General features: G+C 40.7%; 1 protein-coding gene across 1 annotated transcript in view; it reads right to left on the bottom strand.

The window, feature by feature from the left end:
* The window catches only part of DENND5B (DENN domain containing 5B), a 223,163-nt gene extending 198,927 nt beyond the window's left edge, over positions 1–24,236 (bottom strand). Inside the window, exon 1 of the mRNA XM_068970701.1 lies at positions 24,110–24,236. Coding sequence (XP_068826802.1) covers positions 24,110–24,236 — 127 coding nt within the window. The remainder of the gene's footprint in view (positions 1–24,109) is intronic.
* Between the last annotated feature and the right edge of the window lie 387 nt (positions 24,237–24,623).

Raw genomic sequence — 24,623 nt, 5'->3', positions numbered from 1 at the left:
ACTCTCCATACTAATGAGGGATTTATTTTTAGTTTGTTTGTTTTCAGTGTTTTTTTTTCTTTCCTAAGGAGACAAAACAAAATATACTCTACACTGCCTAATTTCCTATTTAACTACCAAAATCCACCAAAACCTCCACTCAGGATACCAACACTCCACGAAAACAAGGTCAGTTCAGTTCAGTTGCTCAGTCGTGTCCGACTCTTTGCGACCCCATGAATCGCAGCACTCCAGGCCTCCCTGTTCATCACCATCTCCTGGAGTTCACTCACACTCACGTCCATCGAGTCAGTGATGCCATCCAGCCGTCTCATCCTCGGTCGTCCCCTTCTCCTCCTGCCCCCAATCCCTCCCAGCATCAGAGTCTTTTCCAATGAGTCAACTCTTCGCATGAGGTGGCCAAAGTACTGGAGCTTCAGCATTAGCATCATTCCTTCCAAAGAAATCCCAGGGTTGATCTCCTTCAGAATGGATTGGTTGGATCTCATTGCAGTCCAAGGGACTCTCAAGAGTCTTCTCCAACACCACAGTTCAAAAGCATCAATTCTTTGGTGCTCAGCCTTCTTCACAGTCCAACTCTCACATCCATACATGACTACTGGAAAAACCATAGCCTTGACTAGTGTCACATAATTTATAGAAATGCATCTTACCAAAGAAAAAGGTTAATCAAATGTGTGTATTGTACTTCTTTAGATAATAAAGATTGTTTGCTTTGGCTGCAAGGTGTGGCTCCTGGAATCTTGGTCCCAACCAGGGACTGAACCCAGGCCCTCAGCAGTGAAACCACTGGACAGCCACAAAATCCCTGATAATAAAGATTTTTTAAAGTAAAATTTTCATTAATGCAGCATGTGCAGTTCTACTTCTGAATTATTTTCAAGTATCTATTAAAAGAAGGAATTATCTTATTTTCCAGTCCTTTGTTTTTTTGCCATACTTGGCCAGCCAGTCTCATAGACTCTGAGGCCCACTCAGGGGATATTGGTGTCAGCAAGGAAGGATGCAACTGCAGTTAGCCTAAGCATGAAAATTTGTGTTAAATGTGTTAAAGCACGGTTAATGAGATTCCAGGGATTTCTCTGTAATTTGAAATGGAATCTGAAACAATATACTTGTCTAAAACTATGCTACTGCAACTACTGAGCTTTCACTATAAACAATAAATAAATAAATATGAAGACGCTTAAAATAAAGGAAAAAAAGAAAGATTATCTATTGAGTCCTTTTACATTTATGTCATTAATCCCTTTTGACCGACATATAGCCCTTTTGACTGAGCCTGTAGCCTGCTAGGTTCCTCTGTCTATGGAATTCTCCAGGCAAGAATACTGGAGTGGGTAGCTGTTCTCTTCTCCTGGGGATCTTCCTGACCAGGAATTGAACTGGGGTTTCCTGCACCGCTGGCAGATTCTTTATCAGCTGAGCTACTGGGGAAGCCATGAAGATACTTAATATGAAGGGAAAAAAAAGAAAGGATTATATCTATTGAGTCCTTTTACATTTATGTTTTGAGCCCTTTTGACCTACATACATATGTCTTATGTATGTGCGTGTCTTTGATCAGTCAGAGGCATACCTCAGAGATACTGTAGGTTTGGTTCCAGACAATCAGCATTGAAGCTAATATTGCAATAAAGTGAGTCACAGGAATTTTTTGGTCTTCCAGCATATATAAAAGTTACAGCTACACTATCCTGTAGTCTAAGTGTGCAACAGCACTATGCCTAAAAAAAAAAAATGTACATACCATAATTTTAAAATTCTTTATTGCTGAAAGTGCTATCCATCATCTGAGTCTTCAGTGAGTTGCAATGTTTTTTCTGTGGAGGTTCTTGTCCCAAGGTTGATAGCTGCTGACTGATCAGGTGGTGGATGGTTAAAGGCTGGGGTGGCTGTGGCAATTTGTTTCAGTTTTTGGCTGCACTGCGTGACTTGTGGGATCTTAGTTCCCCTACCAGGGATCGAACCCACGCCTTCGGCGGTGAAAGCTTGGAATCTTAACTACTGGACCACCATAGATTTTCTGTGGCAACTCCTTAAAATAATACAACAGCAAAGTTTGCCCCATCCTTTCATGAATGATTTCTCTGTAGTATGCAATGTTGTTTGACAGCATTTTACCCACAGTGAGAATACTTTAAAATTGGAGTTAATTCTCTCAAACCCTGCTGCTGTTTTATCAACTCAGTTTATGTAATATGTCATTTCAACAATCTTCACAGCATCTTCACCAAGAGTAGATTCCATTTCCAGAAACCACTTTGTTTATTCATAAGAAACAATTGCTCATCCGTCCAAGTTTTATCATGAAATTGCAGAAACCCTATTATATCTTCAGGCTCCACTTCTAATTCTAGTTCTCTTGCTATTTCCACATCAAATCATCCATGAGAGCTGGAATTTACTTCTTTCAAACGCCTATAAATGTTGGTATTTTTTACTTCTTTCCATAAATCAAAAATGTCCTTAATGGCATCTAGAATTGTGAATCCCTTCCAGAAGGTTTTTAATTGACTTTACCCAGTTCCATCAGAAGAAACACTGTTTTTGGCAACTACAGTCTTATGAAATGTATGATCCATAAGTTGTAGAATGAATGTTGTGTTAGCAGATATGGAAACAACATGAATCTCATTGTCCATCTTCATCACAGTTCTTGGGTGACCAGGTGCATTGTCAAGTGAGGAGCAATATTTTGAAAGGAGTCTTTTTTTCTCATCAGGTCTCAACAGTGGACTTAAGATAATCAGTAAACCATGTTGTAAACAGATGTTGTCTTTGTTGTTCCATTTACAGAGCACACGCAGAGTAGATTTAGCAGAATTCTTAAGGCTCCTAGGATTTTCAGAATGGTAAATGAGTAGTGCCTTCAACTTCAAGTCAACAGCTACATCAGCCCCTAACGAAAGAGTCAGCCCATTCTTTGAAGCTTTGAAGCCAGGCACTGACTTCTCTCTAGCTATGAAAGTCCTACATGGTATCTTCTTCAAATAGAAAGCTGCTTTATTTACACTGAAAATCTGTTGTTTAGTGTAACCACTTTCATTAATTATCTGAGCGATATCTTCTGGATAAATAGCTTCAGTTTCTACATTACCCTTGCTTCCTCGCCTCGCACTTTTATGTTAGGGAGATGGCTTCTTTCCTTAAACCTTATGAACCAACCTTTGCTAGTTTCTAACTTTTCTTCAGCAGCTTCCTCACCTCTCTCAGCCTTCAGAGAATTTAAGAGAGTTAAGTCCTTGCTCCAAATTAGGCTTTGGCTTAAGGGAATGTTGCAGCCTGTTTTCCTATCCAGATCACTACAACTTTCTACACATCAGCAATAAAGGTGTTTCGCTCTCATGTATTCACTAGAGGAGAACTTTAATTTCCTTCAGGAAGTTTTCCTTTGCATTCACAACTTGGCTAACTGTTAGGCACAAGGACCAGGCTTTCTGTTTGCCTCGGGTCTTGCCTTTCTCACTAAGCTTAATCATTTCTAGCTTTTGATTTAAAGCAAGAGACATGCAACTCATCACTTGAACATAATGTTGCCACTGTAGGGTTATTAACTGGCCTAATTTCCATATTGCTGTGTCTCAGGAAACAGGGAGGCCTGAGGAGAGGGAGAGACACAGGGGAAGAGTGGATTTATACAGCAGTCAGAATACACACACATATTGATTAAGTTCTATCTTATATGGGCTTGGTTAGTGGTGCAATTACAATAGTAATATCAAAGACACTTATCACAGATCACCATAACAAATATTACAGTAATAAAGAAAAAGTCTGAAATATTTCAATTACCAAATGTGACAAAGGGACAGAAAGTGAGCAGCTGCTATTGGAAAGATGGCATCAACAGATTTGCTGGACACAGGATTAAAAAAAAAGTCCATAAGGTGAAAAGTAATAAAGCAAAGCACATACACACAAAAAATGTATGTCTGTATGTGTAGATAATCAATCCCTAAAACAGACGGTCAACCAATAAAATCTGTAATTCCATGTGTACAACAGCCCAAGGTTGGTCCTGTGTTCATTTAAAATGTGATTTAAGTTTAATGAGTTTATTATGATTCTCTTTAAGTATAATGTAAGTGCCCTGCTTTCCATCAGATTAAAGGGGTGGGCTCTTTTACTCATGAAAACTGTTAAGTTCTTCTGTAGGAAAAGGGGCCTGAATTTGGACCCAGAAGACCCTTTCTGGTTCTTTTTCTACCAGAAGCAATGCAAATTTAGGCACATTACTTAAAATCTCTGAACATGACTACAAACAGCAAGCTAGGGTTAGCACCTCACCTGCTATAAGCAATAAAAAATATAACTTGGGCAATATCTTTATCATTAATGTTAATAATTAAAGTGGAGTAAAAGAGCAATTAAACATGGGTAAGAGAAATATATCAAAGTTCAGAGGTTAAGAGTACACTCTGAAATTGATAAGAAACATGTCATGGAACGTAGTATGTCTCTAGAAGGATACACAAGAAAGTGATAACTAAGGTTGCATCTGAGGAAAGGAACTAGACAACTGGGAAAAGGGGACACATTATTTAACGTAATCTTTTTGTATCTTCTAAAAATGATACCAAATGAGTATATTATCTATTTCAAAAATAATGAATATGGACTTCCCTGGCGGTCCAGTGGTGAAGAATCCACCTTGCAATGCAGAGGATAAGGGTTTGATCCCTTATCAGGGGACTAAGATCCCACAGGCCATTGAGCAACCAAGCCCTGTGTGCCACAACTAGGGAGCCCACACGCCACTACTACTGAACACACACACAGCAACTAGAGAGTCTGCACAGCACACTGAAAGATCCTACATACGCAACAGGGACCCGAGGCAGCCAAATCAATCAATGAATAAACATTTTAAAACAAAAATAATGGATAAAATTAGCTGTCATTTTAAAAAAAAAAGGACACAGCCCTAGGGACTATCTTTTAATGTCTAAAGGAGAGTTCCAGAAACACCTTAAACCTCACCAGTGTCTGGGGTTTAATCCAATCTATATGTTAACAAGGGTAGCAGCTAATGTTTATTGAGCAATTGTATCTTACCAGCGTCTACAGTATGCACTATATATGCAGTTTCAGCCAACTGGTAAGCAGAGTTCTACACCAGCAACAGAGGGCCTGAATGTTCTAGGTGGGAATGCCTAGAACCCTGTACAAGTACTTACAAACTGGTGAGGGAGTTGTTTGCTGTACAAACTCCGGAGAGTTTATGCAGCATATGGCTCACTGCCTCACAGCTGAAGAATACAGATGCATTCTAAATGCTCTACTAAAGCCTGCCACAAACACTATGCATTTAACTACAAACTGAAGCACTGGGGAGAAAGGTAAATTATTTACTAATTAATGCCCAATGAATTATCCTAACTCAAAAAATAGGTCTCTCTACTTGTGTCCTGGGCAGTTTCCATATTGTCCTTAATAATAGTTTTGGTTTGTTTTGGCTGCACTGCACAGCATGTGGGATCTTAGTTTCCGGACCAAGGATCCAGTCCCCACCCCCTACAATGAAAGCTCGGAGTCTTAACCACTGGAGCACCTGGTAAGTCCCTATGGTATTTTTTATACTTCATGTTTAAAAACAGAGATTTAAATGAACACACATATATTCTTGGCTCCAAGGAAGAAAAGAAAGGAGGGAGGAGGGAGAGAAAAGGAGAAGAAAGAATGCATGAGTTATGTCTATAAACAGTGTAAGTGTGACATAATATAAAGACTATGGAATTCTGGGTCTGAAGCCCTGAATTCAAGTTCTAGTTCCAATCCTTGCACACACACACACACCCTTTAACAGTTAATCACTACTATTATAATAAGATGTGGAGAATGTGGTTTTAGTCCACCCCAATGTAAAGAAAAATAACATCATACCAGAACCATCACTACCACAAATTCAAAACTAAACTCACCTCCATCCTCTCAAACTTATTTCCTCCTGTGTTCCTGCTATGAATGACACTCTTATAGCCCTGTTGCCTGGGTGCAAAGTCTAGTCATGTGCAAATCTCACCTCCCCTTTAACCTTACATACACTAAAGCTGTCAAGTTCAATTCTTCCTATATCTATTCTATTTCCTACATCCATCCTTGCTTCTGTATTCCCATCGCCACTACCCTAATTCAGGCCCTTCCTCTCTAGTTTGTTTTGTAAAACAATCGAATTGGTTCCCCTTTTCTAGTTTCTCCCCAGTTTAATTCTATTCTAACCCCTCATCCAGAGTGATATTCCTAGAACTCAGCCCAGAAGCACGTTCTGCCTTCAAAGTCTAGCATTCAAAGAGGCTGCACTCCAGCAGCCAATCTTCCGCTCTTCCATTGTGAAGAAGTCCTGTACTTTCATCCCAAACTGGTCTCTAAACAGTCAGCTTAACCCCATTTTCCTTGGCCACACTAATGGTTCAAGGATGCCCTCTGGGCAGTGTGACCTAAAGTGGACCAGTCATAGCAAAGACCCAGATTCTTATTTCAGACATGAGTGGGGAGTGGAGGAGGAAAAGTTAAATCTCCTCTAGGGAAGACGTAAAGTACAAATGTGAAGCCATTTTAATACCATGAAGGAAGCCAAACTGAAGAGGAAGTCAACACTGGGGACAGAAGGGGCATACAGAACTGCAGTGAACTGGGGCAAGCGCTTTGTTTGAACTATACCTGATCACCTCCACCAGAAGAAAACTGCTGTGTGAACCAGCCAAATCCCTTCATTCCTTAGGTCCTCTTTGACCTATAGTCACAAGTATTCTAACTGACAGAAAAAAACTTCTAAAAGCTAGACTCATCTCCACTGCATGAAATGCTTAAAGGCAGCTAGTCTATATATCTCTTTCTAAGTGTGTAAGGTACATATCCAGTTATAGAAACAATAAGTGGGGGCAGAGATCTGGGCATAAATAAACCCTCTCTTCCCCATGGTTTGCCTCTCTGCTTTCTTTTGTGAATGTGTTAATATTCTCAGAAAAAATTTTCAAGAATCACTGCTAGACATAGATCTTAGGACAACTAAAATTCACCCCAATTCAGCCCATCCTAAAAAAATTAAAATAACTGAACCAAAACAAAAATGCAAATAATACCTCTCCAGATAAGAACTAAAGTCCTCTCTCCCTCTCCCCCTCCCGCCCTCCTTATCTGTCTCTCTCCCCTTAAAAAAATTTCTTTTGGAGGAAGAGTTTTACCTCATTTACTCATACAATTTTTAGAATGCATAGTCATTATTGACAAAACTCACATTCATGGCAGGAAACAGACAGGTTTAAAGAAAATGAGAGAAGCACATCTGTTCTTGTAAAGTTTTTTTCAGTTAGGATGACAAACATCCCCTCTTTGGTATGTTAAGGTCTCTAGTTGGTTAAACATATGACTTTAAACATTTGACTAAGTATCTTTTAGGAGGAAAGTAATTAACAGAAAGGATCTAAAAGAACTAACAGCCAAAACACTGCAAGACAATCAAAAGACTGTCCCTGCTCTCCTTATTCTGCTACATGAAAAAGGAAACAGCAAGCCCTCTCTGCATCCTCTGCAGCCACTGCCAGCGCTGCTCCTGAGATGTTTACACAGTCCCTACGTGGGAGGCAGGCCGGGAGCTGTGAGGGGCAAGTGCTGGCTCAGCAACCTGAGGGGAGACAAGCGGCTTTTCCACCAGAGGTTTCTTATGCCATCTAAACATATTTCCATTCCGCTATGTGACTATAAACAAACTGGATTCCCAGTAAGATGGAGATCAAGAGTTTATCTCATTTGTCACCGAGCCGCCTCTTTTGCTTACCAGTTTCTCCTTCCTCTTCCTATCTTATTTGTCACCAATGCTTTTCTCTTTTTCCATAATGAAAACATATATATTAATGTCAAACTCTTAAGATTCAAAGCCACTATTTCTTTTCCTATTTCATTGTAATTACTGACCTTATAGAGGATTTTGGTTTCTTAAAAATTCTGTTGTAAGTACTAAGCATTTAATTTTTATCCTTCAAAGTAAACACCTGAAGTAGACAACTCCATATTATTTATTCATTCACTCCTTCAACTAATGGTTCACAGAGGTCATCACAACTGTCTTACTAAATCAATGGCAATGACTTGGACAAAAGAAAATCCTACTGTGTTTCTCAGTTCATTTAACCACAACACCTTAGTAAAACAATCACTGTGGCTTCTACCTAGTGATCCGAAATCAGAACTTCTATTCTTATTTTAAATTCCACCCCTCTGGGATAATAAATGTTTGTTTTCTTTAATACAATCCTCTACCTACTTCAGTTTTTAAATTGAACATACATTATTTTTATAATTTAAAAGCCACATTTTTTTTTTTAAAGAAAGCACTTTTCTCTTTCATTATCTCAAGTCAATTGTTTTGCTTATCCTCACTTCTGGTAGGATATTCAGTAGCAGGAAAGTGCCATGTAAACAAAAATCCAAAAGCTTCATTATTATAAATCTTTCGGACAGCGTGTAAACAGACATTCTTCAGAAAGCCTTACAACAATGTTTGAAACATAGCAAATGCACAGTTTTCTGGATAATCTTGAAGACAGTATATAAAACAACAATAAAATACACAGACAATCAACAAACCTTTATTTTTGACACTAAATTTACCCTCTTTCAAAAAACAAAAGGAAATCTATCACATTAACTACAAACAAGTAGCAAAACTAAATGAGTTTATCTCTTTTTGTCTGTTCCTGATTTTCTTCCTTCTCTATTTTGGGCATCTGGCAAGGTGTCTAAAAAGTATTTACTGTAAGATAAGCAGGTGAAAAAGCATTGATTCTCTCTGGAAATATTTGATTTGTTGCTCTTGTATAACACTCTCTGAATACAGATTTTTAACTTCTCGTGCCTAAAAAGACAACAATGGAGAGCAAACAGCTGGGTCTCCCTTGGTTCCCTTAAGTTAGAAAACTTGAATTTTAAGTCTCTCCCTAAATACACACTGTTACTTTGTGACACTTTACTCCTAAGGGGAAAAAAAAAACCCCATATTTAGTCATATACATATCCACAAAACTTTAAAGTTCCTACTAAAAACATGTAATACTTTGGACAGAAAAAAACAAACATTTCAAGGAAAAAATATTTACAAAAGCTCATGCCCACAATTAAATCTGAATGTTCGCCTCAATTCTAAAAACACCTTTTAAGGAAGCTTTAAAGCTTTATGTTTCTGTATAACGAAACATAAGTCTGGGTGGACTGGTGAAAAGCTCAAAGGCCCATAATCTCGTCACAAAGCAGCAGGGTCAAAAGGCAGAGGTCAGCAAACAGGGGAACAGGGTGCAAAACAGTTCCCACACTTGAGAGGAGCCTATATCTCATTATTCCAGAAGACATTAAAAAACTATTCAGTCACACACACTAAAATAATACAACCATTTCTTGTAAGTCCCAGAGCAAATCTGAATTTTATGAAAGTATTCCTTATTTCTAAGAGCAAGGAATTTAAGAAGTTACTTCTTTCCCCGACACTGAAAAAAACACCAATCCCTCACACTTACACACCCACGCTTCAGCTGCCCCTCAAAGACTGACTTTCAGATAAAAGCTGTCACCTGATCTATTCAACAGGGTTGGTTCACTAGGGCACAGAAATAAATACTAAATATGCATACATGTCAACAGACATTTCACAGCAAGGCTTCTACTCCCTAATGATTCAACAAAATATGTCTACGTCTTGACCTTATGGCCACATTTTTATTTCTGTTACAGGAGATTTCATTCCAGGGAAGAGTGAATACGATTCTGTTAGACTTTCAGCAGGTGTGACATTTGTACAGGAGACTCTGTAATGACTTCTCTCACACAATCACTGTGGGGACTCCAGGATCTAGGGCATCTGTCTGGATATCTCTGTACCATTCATCACACTCTAACCACAAAGCTGTGTTCCACACAGAAGACAGGGTAACAGTACCAGGTCAGCAAGATCAGGAAAATAAGATTTTGGAATAAGAAGTACGGTTTTAACTTTTTGTTTTCCATCACCTTCCACCCTCTATACACACATACTTTACCTCTCTCCCTAGTGGCTCCTTCCACCAGGGACAAGACGGCTTACTAGTGCTTCACAGTAAATGAGGCCTCTCAACCCTTCACTGTGAGGAATACGCAAGATTTTATATTCGAGCCCACACAGCTTTCAGGTATTTATTTAAAATAGAATTACAACAGGGCTGCCAATGGAAAAATAAGCACTGCCAGACAGGAGTGAGAACAACTAAACAAAATAACCAATTCTGGCATAATCAAATCACCTCAGTGGTACCAATGCTTTTGTTTTAATAAACTGTGAAATCACAGTCATTGTTCTAATGAACAATGGCACAAAGCGAACAGTCAAGTACCAAAGCTCATTTCCGTGGAGCTGAGCCAGAATATTTTAAAATCTGGACAAAAGTTTATTTCTTAAGAAAAAGAACATACTTGACATAGATGGGGAAATATTTTTAAACAATTTATTATCTCGTTACCCCAGCCATTTAAATTTCCTTAAAAGTTAGGGTTAAACTTAAAGTGAAGAAAATTAACCAAGAAAGTAAAACAAAATGTGGTGTTAGAAGTGCATCACCCAGAAACTTCAAACATGTGTTGTTGTTTTCAGTCACTCAGTCGACACGACTCTTTTGCAACCTCATGGACTATCACCCGCTGCCCTGTCCATAGAGTTTCCCAGGCAAGAATCCTGGAGTAGGTTGCCGTTTCCTTCTCCAGGGGATCTTCCCAACCCAGGGATCAAACTCAACTACAGTCCTAAATTCCTACTGCCCAAACTACTCTTATTAAAGTCAATACCTTATTCTCATGGAATTCCAGTTGATATGTTGGTGTTGAGTCTTATGACAGGGAGGACTTCCATGTCTGGGAATTGTATGAGATTATGGGATGATTATGACAATCATGTTTCATCTGCCTATAGGGAAACGATCTCTGTTATTTTAGTCCTGGGAGAAAAAATATATATAATTTTAATATATAGAAAGAATATTGTTGATCTAGCAGACTGTCCCTGTTTTCCCAAAGGACTATGAGGGAAGAAAAAGGAGGGAAATGGAAAGGATACTAGAAACAGAAAGTATGAAACCTGAATAGCTGTGGGAAATAAGAATTCCTCCTGGGAATCCCCTGGCAGTCCAGTGGTTAGGACCTGGTGCTCTCACTGCTGGGCTGGAGTTCCATCCCTGGTCAGGGAATAAAGATCCCACAAGCCACAAAGTGAAGCCAAAAAGAAAATAATAAACACTCCTTGTTCTGCTAAGGATGAAGGTAACTGGAGGATTCAGTAAGACCTTAGAATTTCTTCACTATGAGATTTTAATGACAATAAAAAATTTTGCCAAAAAAAATCTTCTCCCCATTATTACAGAAAAAAAGAACCAAAAGAGCAGGTTCATGAGGACTAAAGTGAAAATAAGGGTGATCTCTGAAGAAGGGATTGGGGGAAAAAAGTACAAAAACCTAGCCTGTGAGCAAACTTGTGCCATGATGACTATCTGAAACTTAATTTAGACACCAGTTCTACATGATATGTCTTCAAACTATAGAATACTTTCCTATGTTAAATAAATGACAGCAGGAGTATCTTGTACTAGAAAAGAGGGAGACAAAGAGGACAAGAAAACAAGATCTTCACAGCAGAAACCTGGATTCTTTCGGCCAGAGCACCAGAAAATTACGCCAGACAGATGGATTTACATCACAAGGCCTCTGGGATATAGGAAAAAAAAAAAACTTAAAATATCTCTAAACTGGGTTTCATACTTAAAACCTAGAGGTCTACAAGCTGTATCTAAGGGTTGACCCTACTAGTCCACAGCAGGGTTGAACTTAAAAAATTCTACAACTCTAAAATTATAATTATATCTCATATTTTTATCCTATAGTTTAGAAAGCTCTTTAGAAAAACACTGTCACATTTCATAATTGAGAAAAGTATCAAGAAACAATCTAGATCAGCATGAAGAATTCAAAAACATACTCCCTTACGTGTCCTTGAACTATGAATAATTAAAAAAAAAAATCTACGGGGAAGGGAAGCAAACAGACTACTTTTGCAATGGTATTCCTAATAGAATAGAAATATGTGGAAACTATTCACAGCTCATGAATAACCAGCCTGGTGGTAGCATTAACAAGATAGATTTCCCATCCTGTGTAGGGCTATTCACAATTGCTGGTATAGCGCATGTAACGCCAACTTTCTCTTCCACCACTTAATAAAAGCACATAGGAATGGAAGTGAGAATGACATCATTAAAGGGCAGATATTGAATTAATTCCACTTATTTAAAAATACCACTTAAAACCTCAGTATTTCACCTACTTTTTATTAATTTTTGGCTACGCTGGGTCTTCATTGCTGTCCATAGGCTTTCTCTAGTTGCAGCAAGCAGGGGTTACTCTGTTGCGTGCGAGAGCATCTCCCTACAGTGGCTTCTCTTGTTGCGAAGCTCTGGCTCTAGACTACGTGCTCAGTAGTTGCGGCTCACGGGCTTAGTTGATCCATGATACATGAAATCTTCCTGGACTAGGGATCGAATCTGTATTCCCTGCATTGACAGGCAGATTCTTAATCAATGGACCACCAGAAAGTCCTCAACTATTATTAATAATTAATTGTGACCCAATCCACAGCCACCAGGCCTGGAAATATGTCACCACCCAGCAGCTGAGGACAGCTGGTCTGGAGGACTTCGAGGGGCAGCAGGGCACAGTGGAAGAGGGCCACCAGGATGCAACTCCAGCTTTGGCCTTTACTGTCTTTGTGACTCTGGGCAGCAACTCACCAAACTTCAGCCTTCTCGCCTATAAAGTGATGACAGTAATACATTCAAGTTATTGTGGGGATTCAAGATAATATTTATAAATCATCAAAGGTCATGGCCCAATAAACATTAGCTATTTTCACAGCTTCATTATATAAAGGGGATTTTCTGGAGATACTTCTGACTTAATAGTGCTAGCATGTATCTTTGAAAGTTATTTTAAAAAAGCATTATTTCAAACTTAACTTTCTACACCAGTGATGTATAAAAATTTATGAAAGGAAAATAAAAGGCACTAACTTAAGAAATCCATTAATTAAAATAGTTACAATATTTTATTCAGAATAAAGTTAGTAAAAATCATGGATTCTTGGGAAAGGTGCAGGAATGAAGGGGAAAGCAACTGTTTCATATTTTTCTAGCCTCATGATGTGCTATCTCAGCAGTACATAAAACATTTCCATTTTTATTCCTAGAACTCTCAGTTCTTATCTCCTCACAATAAAACAGCTATTGTTGCATTCTGTTTGAAAAGTAGTGTAGAAAAGTAGCTATTTGAAAAGTAGCCTCATACTGAAAATTTCTGGAATCTTTGGCTAAGAGGTTATTAAATCTTAAAAAGTCAAGTCTCAGGCAGAAGAGAACATTATACAAGGTACAATAAAGACAAAATATAAATGGGGAAAAATTACAAAGGATTAAACTTTATAGAAAAAGAGAACTGTCCTGGCTGACCAGGCCCAAAACCGATGTGGATGTCCACAAAGAAGGAAATGGAACGCAATTTCCTGAAGTATCCCTCTAAAGACACAACTGAAGTTATCAGTGTTCTTTCATACAGCCACTTTCTGAAACTTCAGGAACACTACTCACCATTTATGTGCTCATTACTTGGCACTAGTTTAGAAATAAATAAGACATGTTGTCTGCTTAGAGGAAAAAATCAAAGATTTGTTGGTATCTGCATGCTTGCTTAAAATTGGTGTTTTAAAAAAGGTTTATTAATTTTATTTACCTATCATAGCTTATTTCAAGAGGAAAGGAACAGACTAAAAATATTATAAACATAAGAAATTTTAATAGCCTTCCACAAAACTGACATAGACCTTTTAAAAAATTAACCATTCTTCTACTCTCTTGCTTTTTTATCAATTTCAAGTTTCCTATTTAAAAAAAAAACAACAAAAAACGCTAGTTGACTTTAGAGGTTAAAAAACCCACAAATAAACCAAATATACTAACTTTTATTGTTGGTAACAAAAAGAAAAGTTCTATATTTATCCATCTCAAGTGATTTCATTTATTTATTCAAACAATCTACCCACTGGGTGAAAGTGAAAGCAAAAGTTGCTCAGTCATGTCTGACTCTTTGTGACCCCATGGACTAAACTGTCCATGGAATTCTCTAGGCCACAACACAGGAGCGGGTAGCCTTTCCCTTCTCCAGGGGATCTTCTCAACCCAGGGACTGAACCCAGGTCTCCTGTATTACAGGTGGATTCTTTACCAGCTGAGCCACAAGGGAAGCCCAAGAACACTGGAGTGGGTGGCCTATCCCTTCTCCAGGGGATCTTCCTAACCCAGGAGTCAAACCAGGGTCTCCTGCATTGCAGGTGGATTCTTTACCAACTAAGCTATCAGGAAAGCCCATCTCAAGGGATTTCATTCATTTATTCAAACAATCTAGTCACTGGGTATACAAAACTAAACAAGAAAGACATGGTCCTGCCCTCCAGGAGCCGACAATTGAATGGGAAATATTGACATGTCAAGTACAATATACCTGGAAATAAATAATGTGGAAATAAAGCAGGGAGACTGCAAGGGTTGGGCAGGGAGAGAGAGGAAGGACACAACTTTATATAGGATGGGCTGGGACGGCTACTCTGAGAAGGCAACACTTGTGCAAAAATCTGAACAGGAAGAACCCAATCTTGCAAAGATGCAGGGCTACACTGTGCAAAGGTGGCTACCTGACCCACGTGGTTACTGAACGCTTGAAACACGGCTACCAAACACTTGAAATGTGGCTAGTCCAATTGAGATATGCTGTAAGCATAAAATACACACCGGATTTTGAAAAAGAATGTGAACTATCTCACGAATAATTTTTATGTTGATTATATGTTGAAATAAATAAAATATATTGCTGAAATTAATATCACCTGTTTCTTTTTACTTTTCTAAATGTGGCTTGAGATTTTAAAACTATAAACATGTCTTACATAATATTAATAATTATAACAGACCATGGTGGTCTAGGGGAAGAGATTCTAGGGAGAGAACAAAAGATAAACAGGTCATGAGATGAGAAGCTTGCCATGTTAAAGAACCTTTAAGAAAACCAATGCAACAGGAAAGACTGTTCCAATCAAAAAAGGTTGGAAAGACAGGCAGAGAGTAGATTAGGAAAGGCTCTGCCAACCAGGTGAACAGACTGAATATCTGTGTCCCACACAGAAGAACTGTACAGAAGAGATCTTCATGACCCGGATAATCATGATGATGTGATCACTAATCTGAGCCAGACATCTTGGAATGTGAAGTCAAGTGGGCCTTGGAAAGCATCGCTACGAACAAAGCTAGTGGAGGTGATGGAATTCCAGTTGAACTGTTTCAAATTCTGAAAGATGATGCTGTGAAAGTGCTGCACTCAATATGCCAGCAAATTTGGAAAACTCAGCAGTGGCCATAGGACTGGAAAAGATCAGTTCTCATTCCAATTCCAAAGAAAGGCAATGCCAAAGAATGTTCAAACTACCACACAATTGCACTCATCTCACATGCTAGTAAAGTAATGCTCAAAATTCTCCAAGCTAGGCTTCAGCAATACATGAACCATGAACTTCCTGATGTTCAAGCTGGTTTTAGAAAAGGCAGAGGAACCAGAGGTCAAATTGCCAATATCCGCTGGATCATGGAAAAATCAAGATAATTCCAGAAAAACATCTATTTCTGCTTTCTTGACTATGCCAAAGCCTTTGACTGTGTGGATCACATTAAACTGTGGAAAATCCTGAAAGAGATGGGAATACCAGATCACCTGACCTGCCTCTTGAGAAATCTGTATGCAGGTCAGGAAGCAACAGTTAGAACTGGACATGGAACAACAGACTGGTCCCAGATGGGAAAAGGAGTACGTCAAGGCTGTATATTGTCACCCTGCTTATTTAACTTCTATGCAGAGTACATCATGAGAAATGCTGGACTGGAATTCCAGAAACACAAGCTGGAATCAAGACTGCCGGGAGAAATATCAATAACCCCAGATATGCAGATGACACCACCCTTATGGCAGAAAGTGAAAAGGAACTCAAAAGCCTCCTGATGAAAGTGAAAGTGGAGAGTGAAAAAGTTGGCCTAAAGCTCAACATTCAGAAAACGAAGATCATGGCATCCGGTCCCATCACTTCATAGGAAATAGATAGGGAAACAGTGGAAACATTGTCAGACTTTATTTTGGGGGGGCTCCAAAATCACTGCAGATGGTGACTGCAGCCGTGAAATTAAAAGACGCTTACTCCTTGGAAGAAAAGTTATGACCAACCTAGATAGCATATTCAAAAGCAGAGATGTTACTTTGCCAACTAAGGTCTGTCTAGTCAAGATTATGGTTTTCCCAGTGGTCATGTATGGATGTGAGAGTTGGACTGTGAAGAAGGCAGAGTGGTGAAGAATTGATGCTTTTGAACTGTGGTGTTGGAGAAGACTCTTGAGAGTTCCTTGGAATGCAAGGAGATCCAACTAGTCCATTCTGAAGGAGATCAGCCCTGGGATTTCTTTGGAAGGAATGATGCTAAAGCTGAAACTCCAGTACTTTGGCCACCTCATGCGAAGAGCTGACACAATGGAAAAGACTCTGATGCTGGGAGGGATTGGGGGCAGGAGGAGAAGAGGACGACAGAGGATGAGATGGTTGGATAGCATCACTGACTCAATGGACATGAGTCGCAGTGAACTCCGGGAGTTGGTGATGGACAGGGAGGCCTGGCGTGCTGCGATTCATGGGGTCGCAAAGAGTCGGACATGACTGAGCGACTGAACTGAACTGAACTGAACCCCCCTAATTCCTATGTTGAAATTTAATCCCTCATGTGATGGTATTTGGAGCTTGGGCCTTTGGGATGTGCTTAGGTCACGAGGGTGGAGTCCTCGTGAATGAAATTCATACATAATCCTTATAAGAGAGATCTCAGACACACCCTCACCCCTTTCATACAAGACATTCATCTAGGAACCAGCAAGTAGGACCTCAGCAGCACTTCATCTACCAGCACCTTCATCTTGACTTTCCAACCTCTAGGATTGTGAGGAATAAATTTCTCTTGTTTATAAGCAACCCAGTATATGGTATTCTTTTATAGCAGCCTGAATAAACTAAGATACCAATAAAGAATCTTAATCTTGATCTGAATACAAAGACAGTTACTGAAGAATTTTAAAAGGAAAAAATTATTCTAAGATCCCACTGGCTATTTTGTGGAGAACTGGCAGTATCATTCACACTGCTAGAGTACAGACTTTAGAGATTACTTAACATGGTCATTTCAAACAGAGATCTCTGGATTTCTAAGAGTCCATGCAGATAACAACTGAGCGCGCATGAGCTAACATTTCAAAATGCTTACTAAAAAACTGCACAGCACAGACTAACTTATTTTTTTCCATTCCTTGTGGCTGAGATTATAATTACTCAATCCTCATGTGAAATATGGGGTATATTCAGTCTTCACGTTCTATGTCATTTAGGATTACTCTTTTAAAAAACTGATACAGTTAGTTTTTCATTCAAAAACAATTTCCAACCCGTAAAGAGAGGAGTGGTAAATTCATAAACCAAGTACCTCATTCAACCCTTCACCATATATAAAAACACTTGAGACCCAGAGCTGTCCTAAATAACAGACCCAGGACCAGATTCTGAGCTTCTGACTGTGCATACAGCTTTAACAATTGTACTGACAGCCACACCAGCCAAGGTTTCATAAGCAAGCAACATTCCTTTTAAAAAGTATAAACTTATCTAAGGACAGGTAATTTATGCCAAGAAAAGATAGGTATAAAACCCAATAAGAAGAACAAAAGGCTTAACATTTTTTGGAAGTAGTGTTTTTATTTGTGCAGTAAATACCTTATACGTCCATTATATCTTATATTCATTAATAAGAACAGGTGTAGTATCAAATATATAATCTTCTTTTTTTATTTTTGTTTTGATAAATGAATAAAAGAATGCATGCAGTGCTGCCTGCAAGGAGACAAGCCAGGTCGGGTCTTTTTTTTTTTTTTTCAGGTCGGGTCTTAAAGGTAATAAAGACTAGTTTTCTCCCTCTTAACACCTTTTTTCTACAGAGGTGTTAAACAACAATCATACTGGATTATAAGGTTATCCATGTAGGGTACTGGCAGAATTTATAACCTGTGTGATACAGTATGTATTATGAAGGAGGCATTGAATGTAGAGGTTACAAGCATGGATGGATCATGTCAGACTTTTAATTCAGGCTTCTCACTTCTTATATGAACCTAGGCAAAGTACTTAAATTCTCTAGCCTCAGCTTCCTCATCTGTAAAATAGAGAAAATAGTGCCATTTCCTAAGGTTGTTGTCAGGATGAAATGAGGTAATAGTTATGAAGCATTTAGCCAGTGCTTGGCATGCAGAAAGCTATTTTATTATTGCTATTTTATTGTAGATCTTTCAAAACAGTGACTGTCACCTATATACTCCTCAACCTGGCACACTGTAAGCATTTAACACTGAATAATTAATCCAAAGCCTAATCAAAACTGTTAAGGATTTGGACACACAGCACTTGTTTCCTAAAGTACCTATTTTTTAAAACTGAAGTACAGTTGACTGAAGTACCTTATGTAGGAATTGCCTCTACCCTCTAATAAATTATAGAAGAAAATGTTTTCTTCCATATGGAGTTCAACAAAAATTATGACTAACAATGCATTGTATTCTAGACATTTACTTCTATTACTCCAAGAGTGTCTGTGACCAGAAGTGGAAATGCAAATCAAAGAATATACTCAGGAATGTCAGGACAGTCTGTCTCAGCTCCTCAGCACTGGATACTATGTACCTGCCCTCCTCCAGCCTCCTTTTTATCTTCTCATCCCCTTTCTCTCCCTTTCTGTTACTATTTCTCCTCCAAAGACACTTATGTTCCTCGCTCCTGCCCTCTTTCCTAACCATCTCATCTTCTCTGCTCTTCTGAGCTCCCTATGCTGGTATGCCCTGCATGAACCAGTGCAGTAGATGCCTGAGCCCTAGGACTTAGTTCCCCTCACTGTTGGGACAATTTCACTACAAAGAATTTTATCCCAAGTGGATTTTTAAAATCAAGTATCACTACACCACAGCAATTAGACCTTCAATCTTCTTTGGCCCCATTCGAACGGAAGTTGATCCTTGTATTATTCCTTCCCCAGCCCCCCAGTTACCAGGGCAGACCTTGCAAACTCCCAAACATAATCTACTGTGGACCAAGGATGTCAGTAAAGTTAACAATTGAGGCACTACCAATTGTGGTCAGATCAGGGAAGCTCCTATCCCATCCATCCCTGTATACCTGGCCATGGTTTTTAAAAGACTTTAGCACAGCCTTGACTATGATATTCAGTCTGGATTGAGAGTAATCCTGAAATGCTTGCAGAACTCACGTTAAGCTCATCTTTTTTTGAGTTTAAATAACTATGCAGCTTTGTGCATTACAACAACCAAACTTGGAATTCCCTGGTTAAGGACTTGCTGCTCTCACTGCTGGAGCCCTGGTTTCAGTTCCTGGTTGAGGAAGTAAGATCCCACAAGCTGAGTGGCACGGGTGAAAAAAAAAGAACCACCAGGCTTTAGTCTGGTGACTGCTCTGATCAAATGGAATCTCTGAGATCTTAAACTCTTCAGTCTTCGTTTCTCCACTCTAAATGATGTCTACGGTCCCTTCCAGTACTACTGCAGCATGATACTGTCAGTTTTAACAAAATTTTATATCTGAATTCAGAACATGGTCTGCACTGCCTCTAAGCTCTAAACCACAGCCAAGATACCAAGGCTAAAAATAAACAGCTGGAGGCACCAAGGAAGATCTCGAAACAAGGCAAGGATCTCACCCATCAGACTTCCATATCTATCAGCATTCCTGAATCCAAGCTACCATGGAAAAGCTTTAAGAATATTCTGGTCCCACACAATCTGCAGACTCATTTGTAAACTTTATATTCACTTATTAAACACTCTGTACAAGGTACTATGAAAGAGAGCAGCAAAGACGCTTCTTTCCCTCTTGGGGGAAAGAATATTTGGGGCCTTGCATATTTACGTTACTTGAATAAAGGTCTAATTATATCCTTCATTTTTCCGCTGCCTAAAAGATCTGTTGCTGTATATCAAGCCACATAAATTCCTACAGCTTGGTCTTAGAGGAAATGAGAGACATAAAGGAAAATTTCAAAATGATACCTACTTCCCTTCACATCAACTAATTCCAGTGACTTCTATTTACACCTTTCTTCTTTATGCAATAGTCAGTCTGAAACATCTTATCTTTAATATTAAAGGAAATTTAAATATTTCTGCTTTAACATTTTAGGGACATTTTTGTTTATGGATCAAATAGATCTTGAAAATACACCGTGAGTAGGAGAAAAATAATAGCTAAGACATGGCAGAGAAGAACAACAGGCAATACTGCTGTGCGTGCATGCATGCTAAGTCACTTAGTTGTGTCCGATTTTTTGCGACCCTATGGACTGTAGCCCGCCAGGGTCCTCTGTCCATGGGATTCTCCAGGAAAGGATACTAGAGTCTGTTGCCATGCCCTCCTCCAGAGGATCTTCCTGACCCAGGGATCGAACCCACATCTCTTATGTCTCCTGCATTGGCATGTGGGTTCTTTACCACTAGCAACACCTGGGAAGCCCAATACTGCTGTATCAGTATACATATAGAGAGAGACACTTCTCTAGGACTTCCATATTTTAAATTTATATATATTTAAATTACTTTCAGTTGTTAAAAGACCTATATGAGATGAAAGAAGTCTTTTCCACTGTTGGTAAAGCAAAGCTTTACTGGAGGAGTGTCTAAAAAGCAAGGTAAAGCCCAGATCACTTTATTACAAGATCTCATTTCTCATTAGATCTGTCTATGTAACTGTTACTTCATCATATGGTTCGTGTCCTTCATTTGATAATAATGACCCCCCACCTGCAAAGTATAAGTTCTAGGAATATGTATATGTTAAGAAAAAGTCTATAAAGCAACTGGTTTATGTTTAATAGAAGTCAATTAAGACCTTCTACAGGTGGGGTGACAACTTGCTAAGAAACAGTAGGATAAAAATAGATTAGTTCCAGAAAAGTAAAACAGAAACCTAACTATCATTAACTCTGAAATTAATGCAGCAAAACAGAAACAACCTTGTGACTAATTTGCTTAACTCACCAGCCTTGTTTCCTGATCCCTAAATGTAGCTCTGTGGAAAAAGTTAAGAAGTTGGTAGTTGGGTTCATGATACTACATTCTCTTGTTTCCCTCTTGTCACACTAGCCGCATTTCTTTAACTCCTTGGTCGTTTCCACCTCATCTTTCTTCCCTCAGAATGTTGCAATATCCCCAGGACTCAAGCCTCAAGCCTCTTCTCTTTTCTATCTACATCCACTCCCTGGGTGACAACACTTAACTTCAAGGCTTTCAACTTACACCTGAAAATAAAGTTAGGGGCCCTGACAGATGTCTTGCCTACTTGGTATTTCTACCTGAATATCTAATATGAACCTCAAACTTAGTATGCCCAAAGCTAAACTAACCTTCTCCAGCCAGCTTCTCCATCAGACTTCCAATTTTAGTAAACAGGTGCTTGTAATTGTTTAGAGAGAAAATCTTGGAGTCTTTTTTTTTTAATCATTTTCTTTTATTATGAATACCATACTCAATTCATCACCAAGTCCTGCTGGCTCTACCTTAAAAATATACTCAGCTTCTAACCACATAACTTGATTCAACCCCCAACAACTTTTGCCTCAAAGAGTGAAAAAGAGCCTCCTAACTGGTCTGCCTCTATCTTGCCCTTGATATAGTCCAGTCAACATGGCAGCCATAGCCATCTTTTTAGAAAGTACATCATATCTCATTACACTGCTCAAAGCCTAGTGATATGGTTTCCCATCTATAAGTCTAACAGTCTATGAAGCCCTAACTTCTTCTCAGTGATGACAGCTACTACTCTCCTTCTTACTCAGTATTGGCCTCCTTGCTGTTACCACAAAACTAGGAAGTCTTCCACCTCAGGTCTTTGCACATGCTGTTTCCTCTGCCTACAATGCTGTTCCCTGAGACAATCCCCATGGCCAGCTTCTTCACCTCCTTTAGGATTCTTTTCAAACATTACCTTATCAGCGAGGCCTTCCCTAACCATCTTATTTAAAATCATTACAACCCTACAAATTCCATCATTCTGTTGGCACTGCTCTACTCTCATCTCCCAGATGTATTTTTCCTCACAGCACTTAATAACCTCTGACAAAACTACATATGTTTATTGTTTCTTTACACTACAATGTAAGCTCTATGATGGCAGTGATTTTTTTGACTGCTTTGATTACAGCTGAGCCCAGTGCCTAGAACACAATCTACACCTAAAGGCTTTCAAAACTACTTACTGAAGGAATGCATTAAAAATTTTTTTTACTGTTTTGTTAAAGCCATTCGCACTATGCCCAAAGAGACTCAGGTCTTACAGGTGCTGTTTTAGCTTTACTAGGCACACAGACTTGATGAAGAAAAAAATACAGGCTTTTTCCAGTCATCAGTAACCACTGACAGAAGGTCTCCAAGTGACTCAGTGTCATAAATGTTTAGGGAAATGTTTAGGGGGAAAGGGATTCTAGAAATCTAAAATAACCCCTTCACCAATCCTGAAAGAGGAATCTCTCCAAACATTTCTTTTTTCTAACTCCGTAACCCTTAACAAAGCCATTCTTAATACGTACATGAAGAAACGACAGGAATATATAATTTTACATAGCCTGGTACTCATCTCTCTTTTCAAATAAAATTTTTAAGTAAAATTAGACATAGCTTTTGTTGAAAATGTTTTGCTGTGAAACTGACTTAAGATATTCATTTAGCCAAGAGGTGAGCTGGTGGGTATTGTTCTAAAGGCTGAATAGTTCTGTTTACTACTGTTTATTATTTAATACATTCTTCACAGTCACCCCCTCCCCGCCAAAAAAGGAAAAGAAACACACACACACACACACACACACACACACACACACACACACACACTGGTGCAATCAAGAATGCTATGTCCAAAAAAGCTGTTCTGAAAGGCTATGACCTAAGTGTTTAACACTGACACAGATAAAGTTCAAGCGGTAGATGTCACTTGTCTCACACGTTAAAAAAAAAAAAAAAAAATCGAGATTCAGAACCCAAGAAGGCAAGCAGAAAGAAACAGGCGTGAAAAATGAAATCAGTCGTTTCTCCCCAGGCTCCTCCTGACACTGCGCACACACCCCTGCCCCCTCCACCACCAGCCTTTAACAGCCCCCTTTTCAGCGGCTGCTCCCCAGCTCAGCCCCGCACTGCGCCATCAAATAATGAGTCAAGAGGCCGCAGGATGCCCCTCCGGGAAAACCCAAGCAACAACACTCGGTGCACCCAACTGAGTGGAAATGTCTAACTCCTGAAACTCGGAACACTATAGGCGGTATCAACAAAGCATCGTCCTAAGTCCCGAGGTTCAAAGATCTTCGCCAGCCCCCGCGATACTGCCAAATCGACAGGATTCCAAAAGGTGACTCCACCGTCAGCGCAGAACCCGAGGCCGGAGGCGGCGCAGACCGCGAACACTCAAGGATGAAGTCCAATCAGCCTCCCGCCCCGCGGCCGCCCCGCGCCCGCCCCGCGGGCCGCCGCCGCCTGGGTGGACTCCCGCCCCGCAGCCCCCGACGCCCCCTCCCCGAAGGGTCGGGGCGCCGCGTCACGTGCAGAGGCTGAAACTTCGAGGTCCGGGCTGAGGGTGGGGGGCGGGAGCACAGCGAGGCCGGGAGTTAACGCGCCCGGTGACTCACCGGCCGCCTCCGCCGGCAGCTGCGGGCGAGGGGGCCGGCTTGCGGGCGCCCGCGGGCTCAGCACAGCACCCTGCACGCGGAATAAATAACAATGTCATTAAACCGCTGCCCGAGAGCCTGGCCGGCCAGCGAGCGAGCGCCGCCGGGAGCTGACTTTGTCTGGAGCCGGCACCCCGCCTCCCGCGCGTCCCCGCAGCGTCCCCCGCGTCCCCGAGGGGACCCCGCGCTGCCGCAGCCCGGCCTTACCCGCCAGCTCGTCCGGCTCCAGCCCGCTGTCCGCGTCGATCCCGCACAGCACGAAGTAGTGCGCGAAGCGGCAGGCGGCCGGGGAGGAACCCGAGGCCGGGCCGGGCGCCGCGCCGCTCCCGCTCATCCCGGCCGCGCTGCTCCTGTCGCCGCCGTCGCCTGAGAGGACTCGCTGCTGAGGCTGCCGCTCGGGCTTCGGTCTCCGCGCGCCCGCCCTAGGGCGATCCGGGCGAGCCCATGGCCGCACAGCCGCCGCTCGTTAGCGCAGCCTCGCTCCTCGCTCGGCGCCGGGGAAGCGGCCTCGAGCTCGTGCCCGGTCGGTCCCGCTCCCGGTGCCCGGCGGGGGAGGGGCGAGCGGGGGGAGTGTCGCCGTGAGAGGCCCGCGTCGCCGCAGCTGCGCTCGCGAGCTGGGAGCCTCGCCGTCTGGCGCCCGCCGGTCAGCTGAGCGGCGCTCTGGCGGTGGGAGCGCGGGGAGGGCGGGGGCGCGGAGGGGAGGGCGCGCTCGCGAGGGGCG

Source organism: Capricornis sumatraensis, chromosome 4, assembly GCF_032405125.1.
Source record: "Capricornis sumatraensis isolate serow.1 chromosome 4, serow.2, whole genome shotgun sequence".
Taxonomy (NCBI): Eukaryota; Metazoa; Chordata; class Mammalia; order Artiodactyla; family Bovidae; genus Capricornis; species Capricornis sumatraensis.
The sequence above is the reverse complement of the archived record's forward strand: the minus strand, read 5'-3'. Positions and strand labels throughout refer to the sequence as shown.